This window comes from Eurytemora carolleeae, unplaced genomic scaffold (genome assembly GCF_000591075.1).
Source record: "Eurytemora carolleeae unplaced genomic scaffold, Eaff_2.0 scaffold15, whole genome shotgun sequence".
In the NCBI taxonomy this organism is placed as follows: Eukaryota; Metazoa; Arthropoda; class Copepoda; order Calanoida; family Temoridae; genus Eurytemora; species Eurytemora carolleeae.
The window spans coordinates 640,491-658,159 of record NW_019396069.1 but is presented as its reverse complement, the minus strand read 5'-3'; the positions used below and the strand labels follow the sequence as shown (position 1 = coordinate 658,159).

The following is a 17,669-nucleotide window of genomic DNA, read 5'->3' as shown; positions in this document are numbered from 1 at the left end:
CCCCCCCCCCCCCCCTCCCCACCAATACTTCTTTATTGTTCTCCTAATCCCACCCTCCATACAAACTTATAAATTATCCCTTCCATCTTATCTTACCACTTCTCTAACCGATCCCTTTCATAACATAATTCCGCGTGATAAAATAAACTATTAAATCGGAGCAATTGTAACTTATGAATGAATGAAATGAATCTTTCGCAGGAAGATTGAATTGAATTAATTAAGTTAAGATTAAAAAATCCTGCTCCGGATTCCAATCATTAAAAATTACGTACGAACAAATTTTAATTGTTACAATTTAGTGATTTTTTTTTGAAAAATTGGGAGTTTTGAACTTCCGTTTTGGTTCCGGTTTCGGTTTAAAATAAATCTTAAATTGTTACATATACTAAGTATAATGTGTAGACTCTGTAGCAAAGATAAAACGACCAACGTTCGAATTTAATAAATTTAAGCCGCGTCTCAAATCCCCCCAAAACAGGTTCTAACTGAGCGCCGGCTCAAATCATAAAAAATTGAATACAATTTTAAGTGGAACCAACCATATTTGAGCCGTTGCTTTAATTTAAGCCGCGGCTCAAATTCTCAAATTTGCCTCAAATCATCGTTTTTTTTACACTTTTTGCATAATGAAGTTACGATCAGAATACTCAATTTTGTAAACTCGGAAACTTCTTGGATTTTAGGAAAGACGCTTAAACAATATAAAATATAAAAATATAAGATGAAAATACGTGAAATGTAAAAAAATAATCAAGTATTCCAAACACAATTTGATATTCCAGAGATATTTATTAAAGATTCTAGGATGAGGGATGATGAACTGTTTTCTGACCGATGTTAAGAAACCTAAAACTATCATTTATCAAATCCTGACTAAAGTTCATCCTACAAATATTATATCAGGATCAATTTTTTATATTGATATCTAACTATCTAGAACTTTTATTTTTGTTGTTCAATGTTCTTTAATTTGACAAATTTTAGGATTTTTATGTTTAATATCGATGGGTTGGAATGAGAAAAATTTCACAAGAAATACTTTTATTCTGGCTGGAATCCATTTCCTTTTCCTGGTTGCTTTTCAGAAGAAATAAAAAGTTAAAATACAAAAGTCTTTAAAAAACTAAGAAAACGTTGCATAAACATGCGATCAACAACATCTATATAATGTTTAAAATAAACACTTTTTTTTTTTTAATCCAAAATAATCCGTAAAAGTAATAATAAAACCGGTTTATTTCCTGGTCGCAGGTAAACTCCGCAAAACTACCGTTAAACATCGATATTCTTCCATCCGCTATAGGAGCTGGGGCGGAACAACCTAGACAAGAAAGTTAATACAATGGAATTGAGTCTTTTCTACAAACCAAAATTTTCTATTTCCTATATCTTAGGAACCGGCCGGATGGTGTAAACCTTTGATAATTTCCGATTTAGATTTTGGGAAACAAATAAATAGGGATTTGAAAATCTGATTTTATTTTTTTGGATTATTGTAATATTAAATTTTGTAATAAATGGCAAATACATGGAATTTTTATCCATAGCTTACAACCAAAATCAGTAGTGAATGAAAATTCTAATTCTTTGGATAAAATTACGGGAATTATTTATTGAGAAGGTTGAACAAAATTGGATTAAATTTAAAGAATAATAAAAACTGTGCCAAAAAAAAAGATTTTAATCCTAAACTCCTTGTTTTTGGTTTAAAAAGGTTGTTATTTTAAATGAAAGCAAATAATAAAAATAAAATGAATATCATGGAATAAAATCAAGAGTAGATATATTGAAGAAAAAATGTCATAGTGACTAGTAATTTTTAAATTTTAAAAGAACAAAAATAGCGCAAAATGATGAAGGAAAAAACATGAAATTTTAAAGTTACCTATTGTTTTATATCTAAGAAGAATTCCTCTACGTGAAAGAATTTGCTGACTACTCTCGGAAATTATAGTTCTAAAAAAGACTGAGTAAACAGAAATATTTATAAAGAATATTTAATCTTCAAGCAAGTATTAGTTCTGTTATATATATATATATTACTAGGTAGGGAACCCAGGTTTACCTGGAAACTATATATATTACTAGGTTTGGAACCCAGGTTTACCTTGAAACTACATATATTACTAGGTTGGGAACCCAGGTTTACCTGAAAACTATATATATTACTAGGTTGGGAACCCAGGTTTACCTGGAAACTATATATTACTAGGTTGGGAACCCAGGTTTACCTGGAACAATATAAATTACTAGGTTGGGAACCCAGGTTTACCTGGAACAATATAAATTACTAGGTTGGGAACTCAGGATTACCTAGAATAATATATATTACTAGGTTGGTAACCCAGGTTTACCTGGAAACTATATATATTACTAGGTTGGGAACCCAGGTTTACCTTGAAACTATATATATTACTAGGTTGGGAACCCAGGATTACCTGGAAACTATATATTACTAGGTTGGGAACCCAGGTTTACCTGGAACAATATAAATTACTAGGTTGGGAACCCAGGTTTACCTGGAACAATTTAAATTACTAGGTTGGTAACTCAGGATTACCTGGAACAATATATATTACTAGGTTGGTAACCCAGGATTACCTGGAAACTATATATATTACTAGGTTGGGATTGAACCCAGGGTTACCTGGAAACTATATATATTACTAGGTTGGGAACCCAGGTTTACCTGGAAACTATATATATTACTAGGTTGGGAACCCAGGTTTACCTGGAAACTATATATATTACTAGGTTGGGAATATATATATTACTAGGTAGGGAACCCAGGTTTACCTGGAAACTATATATATTACTAGGTTGGGAACCCAGGATTACCTGGAAACTATATATATTACTAGGTTGGGAACCCAGGATTACCTGGAAACTATATATTACTAGGTTGGTAACCCAGGTTTACCTGGAAACTATATATTACTAGGTTGGGAACCCAGGTTTACCTGGAACAATATATATTACTAGGTTGGGAACCCAGAATTACCTGGAACAATATATATTACTAGGTTGGTAACCCAGGTTTACCTGGGAACTGTATATATATATTACTATGCTAGGAACCCAGGTAAACCTTCTCATGTATAAAAGTCAACCCACTCAAATTTAGAATTTTTATCGAAGCTAACAAAATTTCCGCGGTTCTAACTATTTGAGGCAAATCGGTCAAGAGGTTCGAGTTATGATTACACCCTAACGGAGATTGCTATTCTATATAAAAAATACGCAAAATGAGGATCCAAAATAAGACGCACTTGAGAATGTACTATTGAGGACGCACCAATGTGTGGTATAAATACATATCTTAGGTATACTGTATAATAGATAGATTGTAGAGATTTTCAGAATTGAGCTTAAAGGGACTGTGAACGTAATTAGACTGATATGCCTCTCATTATAGTGCAATGTCCGATTTACAACGATACCTTTGAAAGTTTTGTCTAGTTAAGAATGCATGAGATATCCGTTGTCTTCTCTTTTGAAACAATGATTACTTTCAATTGGGTTTTCCTATAAAGTGATATGCACCTTTTAACTTCGAAGCAATGGATTAAATTGTCAGAATTAAAGAATTCCCAAGCTAGAATAACGACAATACCTTTCACGTTACTGATCAGATACATATTTAAAGGTTACCGTTGTGAATACGACATGCCCCTAGCTTTTTCAGTGGAATTCAAATTCACATAGAAATTACAATCCCTTTAATTCTACCTGATTTGTATAAAGTTTCCTGTTGAAATTATACTACAACTATCCCTTTAATTCGACCTGATTTATATAAAGTTTCCTGTTGAAATTATACTACAACAATCCCTTTAATTCGACCTGATTTGTATAAAGTTTCCTGTTGAAATTACTCGTTTAATCTCCGCCAATCTTCCGCACTCCCGAGCCTCAGTTCTTCTACCCACCTGGAGATTTAAACAGGGTGAAAAAAAATATTACTGAAAATACGCCAATATTTCCCAAACTTTATTCTAAATAAGTTTTTTTCATTTCAATGCAAATTAGACAGCAAGCTAAATTCAATGATATAGTGAGACATCATCCGCATTTTCTCTTCAAGCATATGATATATTAGCTCCATTTTTAATTCTTACATTTCACCCTGCATTTTTTGCCAGGCCCTGATTTTATTTTTTTTGCATTTAAAAAAAATACATGAGCACGACATTAGATTTAATTTTCAAATTTAATTTTTTCATTTTATAAAAGTATGGGGGGGGGGTTTCTAACGAAGTTTTTTCTTTTCAGTAATTTTATCTTGATCCTTGTTTTATAACTTTTCTTCTTCTTATATCAATTATCGGTAAAACGTCAATATTTTCTTCAGAAAAACATTCTATTCATCCAAAACTAATAAGTGAAGTTGCCCCCACTCCCCCCCTCATCCCCCCCTTCTCTTTATAGTAATCCTGATTGCACAATACCGGGGGAAATCAGGTTTTATTCTCTACTTATATTCTGATATTAAATCAGAAATACATTTATAATTCTTACTCAAAAATTATATTTAAGTATTGCGTCAAATTTTTCCTAGAATTTGCAGTTTTTCTTCTATAATTATGAAATTATAAATACTTGTGACAGGTGTTTCAAGTTGAAACTCTTAAATATAAAAAAATTTCTCCCCCCCCCTTTTAATTTGTTTTTATTTTATTTAAAATAAAAAAAATTAACTCAATAAATGAGAAAGAAATGTTTTTAACTCTTTTTTAAGATAGAAGTTCATAAGGTTTTTCAAGTAAATTGGTATTATGGTTTTCGGAGAAAAATCCAAATAACATTTTTTGTTGCCACCCTGTGAATATATACCTGAATCTCTATACAGTCCTCAGTTCTATAAACATATAATCTTTTATTTCTTGTTCCTAAACCGGAAAATGTCAAGCAATGATTATTTTTATTTGATAACGTTTTTGTTTTGGTTACGTATTTTTACTGTAAAATATGAATCATTAAATATACATTTTTTATTTAGTTTATTTTACAGGTTGTCAAAAAAAACCTTGGACCAGATTTTTTAATCGTTTTTATTCGACTTTTAAAAGTATTAATCCACTCATTGGGATTTTCTAGTTGTAATTTTATTTTAATTTATACAGATTTGAATGTATGAAAAAAATTTAATTGGCTAAATGTTACATATCTTAGTACTTTTAATGTAGACAACATTTTGGAAAGTCGGTAAAACGTACAGATCTTTTTTTTATAGAACTTGCTTTAATATCAGTGCCAATATAGAATTTTTCAAGCAAGGAATAGGAACTATTTTAGAAAAATGTTGAAGATATTCATGTCATAAAAGCAAATCTAACAGTATAATATTTTACAATGCTAGACACAGTAGGCTAAAACGAGAAAATAAAACAGAATTCCAGAATGAAAATATTTTACAACATTAGAATTAAAATATATTCGACTAAGAACATATAAAATATGTTTATATAAATGAAGTTAAATAGATGTAAGAACAAGTAGACATGCAGTAAAGCAGAAATAAGAACAAGTAGACATGAAGTTAAGTATGTATAACTACAAGCAGACATGCAGTAAAACAAAAATAAGAACAAGTAGACATAAAGTTAAGTATGTAAAACTACAAGTAGACATGCAGTAAAGCAGAAATAAGAACAAGTAGTCATATAGTTCGGTATGTATAACTAACTACAAGTAGACATGCAGTAAAAAAGAAATAAGAACAAGTAGTCATATAGTTAGGTATGTATAACTACAAGCAGACATGCAGTAAAACAGAAATAAGAATAAGTAGACATGAAGTTAAGTATATATAACTACAAGTAGACATGCAGTAAAACAGAAATAAGAACAAGTAGACATGAAGTTAAGTATGTATAACTAACTACAAGTAGACATGCAGTAAAACAGAAATAAGAATAAGTAGACATGAAGTTAAGTATGTATAACTACAAGTAGACATGCAGTAAAGCAGAAATAAGAACAAGTAGACATGAAGTTAAGTATGCATAACTAAAAGTAGACATGCAGTAAAACAGAAATAAGAATAAGTAGACAGGCATTTAAGAAGTTTAGCAAGCATCCATTAAGTTGACAAAGTAAAACAGAAATACATGCTTGAAGTATGAATGTATGTAATATTCATGTAGTAACCTACAATATTGTATAAATAACATCTAATTACACTAAACAGATACTTTGTTTGTTATGCTACATATCTTCAGGAGGGGGTATGTTAAATGTTTAAAGAGAAAATGTAGAATAATTAATGAGTATAAAGTAGGAAATAAACAAATCTTAATGCAAAAGTAAATCTTTACTATAAAGGAGTAAAAACTGTTTTTATAACTTCTTAATCTTTTTGTACCTCAGGTTTAAGAAAAATCCGAGAAGATTTTAAAATTTCAAAATTGTTCATTCTAAAGATTTGCTTTCCCTTCTCGATGCCAAATTCTACCCTGAGAAGATGTTTGCAAAATATCGAACCAAAAACACTCGTTTTTTATTATTCATGTCTATTAAGAATTTTTTCATTTTCTGTAACTATTAACAAAACTATTAAAAAATTTCTTCAAAATTACAAGAGCAGAATAAAATAATATAATAGACTATTTCTAACAAATCCTAAAGTTTCATTTGTTGCTCAGTTGCCGTTGACCAAGAAATAAACCAATTAAAAATTACGCATTTTTAAAAATGTCCTCCATTCTTTGGACGACATTAAATTAGATGCTCTAATTCTATTAATATATACTTGCTGAAACAATTATCACAAAACTAAAATTTCTAATTTACTAATACTTACAACATTCCGGAATTTTTTCTCGTTTTAGTGCATCCGATCTTTAGGAAATTTTAGAATTAGAAATAATATTTTTTATCAACTTTGCTATTCTATACTCTTGGTTTTGGGAAGAAAACAAGCTTCGCGGATTTTTTTCTCGACCTTACAGGGAAACCCGCCAAAAAAAGAACAAAAAAAAATTTTCAAATCAAAAATGTGAATTGCAAAAGAAAAAGTATTTCACAGGACGACAGTAAATCACCCTGTATATACTAAACGATAGGGTGGGTATTGTTGTACGCCTTCTTCTGTCAATACCATCAATATACAATATACAATATACAATATACACAATAGGTAGATATGATAAATAAATACAATAAATCAAGCATGCCAATTTTAGGCTTTATGCTTGGTAAGTTACAGATGCTGGTTCTGTGGTAGAAAGGTGTCGATAATTATAAAAGGGCTTACATTAGGAATAAAGGGGGGGGGGGCTAGGGCTGGGCACGTTCCAACATTTTGTAGCCGTTTCGTTAACGGTTAGTTCCAACTGTTAAAAAGAAAAATGTTCAATTAGCCGTTAATTTTAAAGGTAAGAACGAAACGTTCGTTAACGTCATTTGCCATTTTTTTAAATTACCATTTGCTAAAGATCTCAATTTTATTGAAGACGTTAACGGAAAAATTTCAACAATCGTTAACAGCTCCAGTCGTTAACAGTCTATTACATTATAAACGACACGAAGCACCGAAAAAAATCGTTAATGGTTAAAGAAATTGTTAACGGTTTTACATGGAAATATGATGGACGAGGAAGGGTTGTACATTGAACTATGATGAAAAAGGAAGGGTTTTACATTGAACTATGATGAAAAAGGAAGGGTTTTACATTGAACTATGATGAAAAAGGAAGGGTTGTACATGGCAAAAGGATGGAATAGTAAGGGTTGTACATTGAAATAGGAGTGAAGGAGAAGGTTTTACATGGTAGTAGCATGGAAGAGGAAGGGTTTACATGGTAGTAGGATGGAAGAGGAAGGGTTGTCGTTGTACATAGAAATAGGGGTAAAGGGGAAGGTTGTTTGTGGAAAGAGGAGAACAAATTCCTGAAACCCCCCCCCCCCCCCCCCAGCACTATTTATTCCCTCAATTTATTATCATGCTGACATCAATATTTTACTAGAAGTAGGTTTTGTTTAGATTTATGAAGGCTCTTTATCTTACACAACCTTGGAAGATACCAAGGATCCAGGGCCGTAACTCAGAGGAAGGGGGGAACGGAACCCGTGCCCCCCAACATAAGATAAAATTTAAGGTGAAATAAGTGCTTTTTGTAAAACATTGTAGATTATCATTATCATTATTTCTATTTAACATAAAACAAATGATATAAAATACTAGGCTTCTATTTTGACTCTAAATTTAAAAATCTAAAATTTTTAAAGTCACATTTTTTCAATCCTATTCCTCCATAAACTTTCCCTGGGATCATGAGAGGTCCCACAAAAAATCTGGGCCTGATCGGTTGAGCCGTTTTTACGTTTTTCGGTTACAAACAAACTAATTCAGACGTCCAGACAGACAAGCAAAGTATATATAGAAGATCAAATAAGTTAACAGACAAATCCTCCGTATAAAAGATTGATAAAGAATTCGTAAATATAATTGACTTAAGTTGTGGTTCAGACACAAAATAATTAACATTTAATCTTTAAATTCTACTGCATTTAAATATATTTTACTATTCCTCTGAAACGAAATAAAGTTAAATTTTATAGAATGTAAAAATTTAAATTGATCTTTTGAATTTGAAATTTAAAATAACCCCAGGATTTTCATTTTTGAAGCTAATTTTATATTTGAAAAAAACACCCAGCATGGGAAATGTGTATATATGTTATACATAATAAATGTTATTCCATTTCAAAATTTGCACAAATAATAATGTTTAACTTTAAAGTTTTGTAAAGTTTAGACATTTTATTGAGCTGATAATTAATGGATCCCAGGACTTGAATAAATTCTTCAGCAAAAACTTTTCTCTAGAAGAAAACTTTAAACTATAATGTTCATTTTCATTAAAAAAAGAAAGTTTACATTTTACAACATTTTAATTTAACTCTTAAAAAGAACATGGAGATGTGATCCATATTTTAGAACATGGAGATGTAATCCATGTTTTAGAACATGGAGATGTGATCCATATTTTAGAACATGGAGATGTGATCCATGTTTTAGAACATGGAGATGTGATCCATGTTTTAGAACATGGAGATGTGATCCATATTTTAGAACATGGAGATGTGATCCATTATCCATGTTTTAGAACATGGAGATGTGATCCATGTTTTAGAACATGGAGATGTGATCCATGTTTTAGAACAGGAGATGTGATCCATGTTATAGATCATGGAGATGATATCCATGTTTTAGTTAGTTACCAGATACGACGTGTTTTCAGTTATATTTTGATGGCTAATTCAAATATATAATATCTTACATTTTTAATTTAAAATATCTGAAATATTTGAAAAAATCAATATTTTAGAATTAAATATCAAAACTTTATCACGTAAGGGTTTAAAAAGATTATGGTTCCTTAAAGATGTATCCAGCAGAGTAACTTCTATTCTCTGTCCCTCCCCTCCAGTTATATTCCACAAACAAGACCTTCCACCTAGTGAGGTGGAAATGGACTGTAAGCGAAATTTCAAGTGACCCTTCATGGAAAGATGGCAATATCCGATTTACTACGGTACCCTTGTCTTATCAAGCATGAAGTAGATATCCATGTTTTTGTATCTTTAACCTGTTTATTTTCATTTGCAGTATCTCTTCGAAAGTGACTTAGGCATTGCTTATATGAAGCAATGAAAGAACTCGCAGAAACAATTCACTTTTCCAGCAAGGAATAGGACGCTATGTTCCACATTTTTAATTAGATGAAGGTTTCAAGGGTACCGTTGTAAATCAGGCATTGTCATCTTTGTATGTTAAAGCTTACACTCTCTTTAAATAACATTGTAATGGACTACTACCTCATTTACATAGGTCGTATTTGATAATTCTGTAAATATAAGAAAAAACACAGTTCTTCGATTTGAAAAATAAAATAAGAAAAAATTTTTAGAAAGATACACAAACACAAACAAAACTTAAGGATTAGAATTATCATGAGCTAGCATAATATTGAATTGCATCCCTTGTTTCAACAAAAACTCATGAAAATCATATTTGAACGAATTATTTTAAAAAAGTATTTTTACCTAGATAGTATTTAGGGTAACCAGGAGAAGAGAGATATCCCCCTGATCCAGACTAAAAACATTGGAAAATATATAAATTAAATCAAAATATGTTTAAAAAGAATTATTTTCTAAGAAATTGCAAGTTGTTTAATCTTCTATTTATAGTGAGAACCAGAATACTCTGGAATAGGAGGAGACTTTTAGACTCTAGTTATTACTTTAAATAGCCCAATACAGGAGGTAGACTATTAGACTCAAGTTATTACTTTAAATAGGAGGTAGTCTTTTAGATTAAAGTTATTGCATTAAATACTCTGGAATAAAAGGTAGACTTTTAGACTCAAGTTATTACTTTAAATAGGAGGTAGTCTTTTAGATTCAAGTTATTACATTAAATACTCTGGAATAGGAGGTAGACTTTTAGACTCAAGTTACTACTTTAAATACTCTGGAATAGGAGGTAGACTTTTAGACTCAAATTATTACTTTAAATACTCTGGAATAGGAGGTAGACTTTTAGACTCAAGTTATTACTTTAGATAGGAGGTAGTCTTCTAGATTCAAGTTATTACATTCAAAACTCTGGAATATGAGGTATACTTTTAGACTCAAGTTATTACTTTAAATACTCTGGAATAGAAGGTAGACTTTTAGGCTCAAGTTATTACTTTAAATACTCTGGAATATGAGATAGACTTTTAGACTCAAGTTATTACTTTAAATACTCTGGAATATGAGATAGACTTTTAGACTCAAGTTATTATTTTAAATACTCCGGAATAGAAGGTAGACTTTAAAACTCAAATTATTACATTAAATAGCCCAATGATCATAATACTCAGCAATTGTGGAGTGTAATAGACCCATTTCACTTAAAAGTTAATATAATAATTTTCTATTTGCTTTGTGAAAACATCAAATTCACATAAGTATTTATTAAATATCGCCTTCTTATTCCACAGTTTTCTAGTTCTTACTGTAACAGAGGCTGTAATCTCTGTTGGTTTATCTGTTTACTGTTTAGATTTACGATAATAGTTCATGAACCCCTTGACCGATTTGCCTCAAATTTGATTGAATTGCTTAGTTGAACCAAAGGAATGTTCTGAGCCTGGTTTAAAGCAAAGCTGGGTTCCCAAGCTAGTCAAGGATAAAATCCATATTACTATTTTTGATATAATACTAAGTTTTATAATTTAAACAGCTAATGTTAATTTTTATCTAGAACCTGAAGGGTTTATTATTTATATTTTGATTAGAATATGCATAGATGTAAGTTTATTGTTCTTTTTAGAAATGTTGTTGCCTAGAAAATTGCGATGGAAGTTTGCGGAAAACTTTTAACTTTGGGAAAAGTTTGAAATTTCAAAGTTTCCTCCTGTTCTTTATTTAAACTCAACCTCTAATTAGTTTGATGTATATAGAGTTGGTATGTAGATGCATAGAGTTGGTATGCATAGCGTTTGTATGTAGGTACATAGAGTTGGTATGTATGTACATAGAGTTGGTATGTATGTACATAAAGTTGGTATGTATGTACATAGAGTTTGTATGTAGATACATAGAGTTGGTATGTAGATACATAGAGTTGGTATGCATATAGAGTTTGTATGTATGATAATACATAGAGTTGGTATGTATAATACATAGAGTTGGTATGTATATAGTTGGTATGTATGTACATATAGTTGGTATGTATATAGTTGGTATGTATAATACAAAGAGTTGGTATGTCTGTATATAGAGTTGGTATGTACATAGAGTTGGTATGTATGTACATAGAGTTGGTATGTATGTACATAGAGTTGGTATGTATGTACATAGAGTTGGTATGTATGTACATTGAGTTGGTATGTATGAACATAGAGTTTGTATGTAGATACATAGAGTTGGTATGTAGATACATAGAGTTGGTATGCATATAGGGTTTGTATGTATGATAATACATAGAGTTGGTATGTATATAGTTGGTATGTATGTACATAGAGTTGGTATGTATATAGTTGGTATGTATAATACATAGAGTTGGTATGTATATAGTTGGTATGTATGTACATAGAGTTGGTATGTATATAGTTGGTATGTATAATACAAAGAGTTGGTATGTATGTATATAGAGTTGGTATGTACATAGAGTTTGTATGTATATACATAGAGTTGGTATGTATGTACATAGAGTTGGTATGTATGTACATAAAGTTGGTATGTATGTACATAGAGTTTGTATGTAGATACATAGAGTTGGTATGTAGATACATAGAGTTGGTATGCATATAGAGTTTGTATGTATATAGTTGGTATGTATGTACATAGAGTTGGTATGTAAATAGTTGGTATGTATAATACATAGAGTTGGTATGTATATAGTTGGTATGTATGTACAAAGAGTTGGTATGTATAAAGTTGGTATGTATAATACAAAGAGTTGGTATGTATGTATATAGAGTTGGTATGTATACAGAGTTGGTATGTATATAGAGTTAGTATGGTTTTGTTTTAGACCAGCTACTTTGCCGTTGCCTGTGAAAGGAGTTCTTGCCACAAACTAAAAAGAATTGAGTCTTTGTCACAAACTATGATTTTCTAATTATGATATCTTTATAGAGCACAATAACATGGACTTAAGATATTTCAAACTAAGCATTTTTTAGATAAATTAATTTAAGTTTAAAAAAAACAAAGCTTTTTATACCATCAGTTGCAACTATATACGGTTTCGAAATTTGTTAATTTGTGACAAAGCCTCAATTCCTTTTCTAATCCCTGTAAACTTTGCAATCTAATGGTGTAGACCTTTGATGTTTCAAGCTTAGACCATTTGATTTAACAGAATTTACACTTTTTAATACAGGGTGCCCCAAAAAACATGGGAATACAGTGAAGAATTCGATATCGTCTTTGTTATGAATTAGGATTGTAATACCTAATTTCAAAACACATAGTATTATTAAGTCTGCTAGAGTTTATTTTATGAAAAGGCTAAAAGATCTGTCTTTAATGTCTCCGTAAGATGAACAGTGAAGAGGGACAAGTTTACTCTGTTTGTATACTGCAATTTTCTTGTTTTAATAAGTACAATCGTAAAACATAAACATAAACAAACAAAATGTGAACATAGCAGACGAAACTCTTACAGATTACAGCTTTCTCTGTAGGTATCACTATACTAAATCAAAGAATTATTTAAAAAGACGATATCGAATTCGTCACTGAATTCCCATGTTTATTGGGACACCCTGTATCAAAGGTCTATGACATCGAGTTGCAAAACTATAAGGATCTAAAAATCTAAGCTTGACGGTCAGTTTAAGGGTCATTCCTACCTGAATTTGGCCTCCACAATATGAATAAACATCCTCGGCACAAGTATACTGAACCTCTAACCGACCTCGGCTACTGCTCGTCAATCAATCAATCAATTAAAATATGCTATTTTGTTTTCCTTCTAATTATCCAGCAAACATAGTATAAACTATGTCAGGGCAGTGAAGCTCAGGAAAAGTTTTGTTTTATATTAGTGAAGTATTTTTGGAACATTTTTATAAAAAGAATCTTTAAAGCGTAATGTAAGAAACAAAAATGCAAAAAAAACTTTTTTGATGATATTACTTTTGAGGAAAGTACATTTTTATTTCCATAAAGTCATGTTAATCCGCGCTATTGATGCGCTACTGCAAAATATTTTGATAAATAGAAGAAGTAATTAATATTACAGTAATTACATTTGCTTCATCAACATCACATTCAAGGATTTATTTTTATGAATATCCTTATTATGTGGTTTATAGGTAAGGAATTGAGTCTTTACCACAGTCTCAAATTTTCTAAACCCAATATCTTTGCAACATAAACCTTCAATATTTTAAACTTAGATTACTTGATCTTGCAAAATTTATAGTTTAAAATATCTAAGGTCTACCACATTGGGTTGACACGATATAGGGATTAGAAAATCAGACTTTGCGGCAAAGAATCAATTCCTTTCTTTAGTCTTAAAACAAAAAATAAAGTTAGACTCAAGTTTTAGGGAAGCGTCATGGTTCCTCGTAATTTCCAGGATATATAATTCTTGATAAGAAATATAATATCAATTTAACCTCTCCTCACTATTATTTTCTTGGTATTTATGCTTCACAGATTCTAAGATATATAGATTCAATTTTTTTTAGAGAAAGTAAATTTTGGTTTAAGCTTCCCTAGCCAATCATAGAGCAGTATTTGAGGTAAAATCTAGCCAATAATATAGCAGTATTTGAGGTAAAATCTAGCCAATCATAGAGCAGTATTTGAGGTAAAATCTAGCAAATCTTAGAGCAGTATTTGGGGTAAAATATAGCCAATCATAGAGCAGTATTTGAGGTAAGATCTAGCCAATCATAGTGCAGTATTTAAGGTAAAATCTAGCCAATCATAGAGCAGTATTTGAGGTAAAATCTAGCCAATCAGAGAGCAGTATTTAAGGTAAAATCTAGCCAATTATAGAGCAGTATTTGGGGTAAAGTATAGCCAATCATAGAGCAGTATTTGAGGTAAAATATAGTCAATCATAGAGCAGTATTTGAGGTAAAATCTAGCCAATCTTAGAGCAGTATTCGGGGTAAAATATAGCCAATCATAGAGCAGTATTTGAGGTAAGATCTAGCCAATCATAGTGCAGTATTTAAGGTAAAATCTAGCCAATCATAGAGCAGTATTTAAGGTAAAATCTAGCCAATCATAGAGCAGTATTTTAGGTAAAATCTAATTCCTGATTCACAACGGTACCCTTAAAAGCTTTGGCTGGGGTTAATGATGATTTAGAAACCAAAAATTCTGTTGATCTATAAGAGAGAATTTTTTTTTCAAAATTGAGTACACCTTTCCTGAGATAATGTGAGTTGCCCCAAACAATCTGGATCCGATCGGTTCAAACAGAACAGCAAAATGAAATATATATATATTAATATGATTTTAAAATGAATTATCTAATTGATCCAATAATTGATTAATTGATTAATTGTTTCCTGAAGTGAGGTAGCTGTGTCCCAATATTGAAAGGACAGTTTCCCTTTTCGTATCCTGTAAACCCCCACATACAATATTTATATTAGAAAATTCGAAAATGACAAGTTGAAACAATATGTTAAAATATTTAAATAAATTATGCAAAATGGAACATTTTCAAAATTATTTTCAACGGTGGTTTAAACTTTACAGTAAGTCCTCTTGAACATAATAATTGATAGAAAAAAAAAAATTGAGACTCGTAAAAATCTAAAAATATTGCGAAATTTCCTGAACATTTCGATAGAACTGCATCCCATACATCTACACTATCCTCACTTACTAGTTCACTGATCAGTGGAGGCTCATGTACAGGCTCATGTAAACCGTGTAGTTCCTCCAATGTTGGTACATGATTGTACTGTTTACTTGTATCACGGTATTCTCTATGTACACTTTGCGCAGCGTCAATATAGTTTTTATACGTTAAGTCAAGTTGATTCACATCCTTCCCCTCCCCTTTCTCCTCCTTCTTCTCCTTCTCCTCCTCCTCGCACTCGGTTCCGTGGATGTAACTAACCCTCTCCACGACTAGGAGCATATCCGGAGAGCAGGATAGTGTCACATTCCCACATCCAAAGGATAAACCGGTCAAGTCATTCTAAATAGAAAACAATAATATTTGTTCCGCTCTATATAGACCATTCCATTTAAACTCAGTACACTTCCCTTTTTTCTTTAGATACTATACCCTTTTCTACCTTTCTATAGATACTGTACCCTTCCTTCCCTTTTTTGTAGATACTGTACCCTTCCTTCCCTTTCTATAGATACTGTACCCTTCCTTCCCTTCCTGTAGATACTGTACCCTTCCTTCCCTTTCTGTAGAAACTGTACCCTTCCTTCCCTTCCTGTAGATACTGTACCCTTCCATCCCTTTTTGTAGATACTGAACCCTTCCCTCCATTTCTTTAGATACTGTATCCTTCCCTCCCTTTCTATAGATACTGTATACCCTTCCTTCCCTTTCTGTAGATACTGTATCCTTCCTTCCCTTTCTGTAGATATTGTACCCTTCCCTCCCTTTCTTTAGATACTGTACCCTTCCCTCCTTTTCATAGATACTGTACCCTTCCTTCCCTTTTACAGATACTGTACCCTTCCCTCCATTTCTATAAATACTGAACCCTTTCCTCCCTTTCTATAGAAACTGTACACTTCCCTCCCTTTCTATAAATACTGAACCCTTTCCTTCCTTTTATAGATACTTTACCCTTTCCTTCCTTTCATAGATACTGAAGTTTGAACCCTTCCCTCCCTTTCTATAAATACTGAACCCTTCCCTCCCTTTTTATACATACTGAATCCTTCCCTCCCTTTTTATAGATACTGAACCCTTCCCTCTCTTTTTATAGATACTGAACCCTACCCTCCCTCAATGTTGACGGGAAAAATAACATTAAACTAATTCAACCATTAATATGTAAATAGCTATTGTTAATGTATTCAAAGTTTCTGTCATAGATACCAGATATTATTCAATCAAACAAAGTTGAATTCTAAATTCAAATAACTTAAAATGTTAACAAATATTTTAAATATAGAAATAGAATAGGCAGTATTTAATTTAAAGATAAAGATGATAAAATAGTCCAAGAAGTATTTAAAATTACATAACAATTCTGTAACAGCCAAGTAGTAGTAGAAGTATGTTAAACAAAAAAACTTGAATTTTAGTCTATTTCGAGTTTAATTTGTAAATTGAAAATTAAAATGGGAATCAAATCCACAGTTTCTGTCTTGCAAAGAGAAATATAAAATAAAAAGTTTAAAATTTATAGATTTTTTTTACTAAATGTGTACGTAGAGTTGTAGAACCGTGTGATAAAAATTATGAAGAATGGCAAGACCAAAAATCTTTTATAAAAAATGGGAAATTAAATAAAATAAAAATGTGCTTGGCCAACATCTTCTTCAATTGAAATGATCTTGGTGTGATTAAAAAATTTTTAAAATGGAGTGCTTATTGCCTAAACCATTGGACTATATATTCATGTTCTAAAGTTGTTTGGTTTTATGCATGTTTTATTACCTGTTTAGCATGGGTAGATATTAGCAAACAAACAAGAACCAATAGTTCCTTCATCTTTCTAGTTCAAGGTTCCTGTTCCTGGATTTACATTTCAGGTTCCAAGTTCCATATCCCTCATTATCTTTGATTCCAGTTTCAACAATTCAGATTCTACAGTTATAGATGCTTCTAAACCATTTCACCAACCTCTTTAGTCCTAGAAATAATTAAGAATTTAACAAAAAAAACTTTCCTTTTAAAGGTTACACCCTCTAAATTTTTAACTATAAAATGTGGGAGTTCTAACAGTGGTTCTAGCTAACCCAAGACTAATTATAAAGTCATCAAGTCAGAACTGTTGAGTTGTGAATATCGGGATTAAGCATTAATCTCCATATATGCAGATCTACGGATTTATTTAATTCTTCTTCGATATCCGGTTGCAGGGTTATACGCCTGTGTAGGAATAACTTCAATTGGGGGATCAAGCATTGATTCTCAAGTTTAAACGTGCCCACATTGAATATCGATATCAAGATTAACTATATCCAGAAAAAAAAGAACAACTCCCTGTATGTAT

The 17,669-nt window shown here is 31.2% G+C and overlaps 1 protein-coding gene across 1 annotated transcript in view; it reads right to left on the bottom strand.

The window, feature by feature from the left end:
- Positions 1 to 17,302, bottom strand: part of LOC111711872 (uncharacterized) — a 23,245-nt gene extending 5,943 nt beyond the window's left edge. Inside the window, exons 1-10 of the mRNA XM_023486333.1 lie at positions 17,111 to 17,302; positions 15,310 to 15,679; positions 15,039 to 15,093; positions 13,359 to 13,431; positions 10,054 to 10,105; positions 9,386 to 9,464; positions 4,837 to 4,861; positions 3,847 to 3,932; positions 1,889 to 1,959; positions 1,245 to 1,324 (exon numbers count right to left, since the gene is read on the bottom strand). Coding sequence (XP_023342101.1) covers positions 1,245 to 1,324; positions 1,889 to 1,959; positions 3,847 to 3,932; positions 4,837 to 4,861; positions 9,386 to 9,464; positions 10,054 to 10,105; positions 13,359 to 13,431; positions 15,039 to 15,093; positions 15,310 to 15,679; positions 17,111 to 17,164 — 945 coding nt within the window. The 5' untranslated portion in view covers positions 17,165 to 17,302. The remainder of the gene's footprint in view (positions 1 to 1,244; positions 1,325 to 1,888; positions 1,960 to 3,846; positions 3,933 to 4,836; positions 4,862 to 9,385; positions 9,465 to 10,053; positions 10,106 to 13,358; positions 13,432 to 15,038; positions 15,094 to 15,309; positions 15,680 to 17,110) is intronic.
- Positions 17,303 to 17,669: the final 367 nt, after the last annotated feature.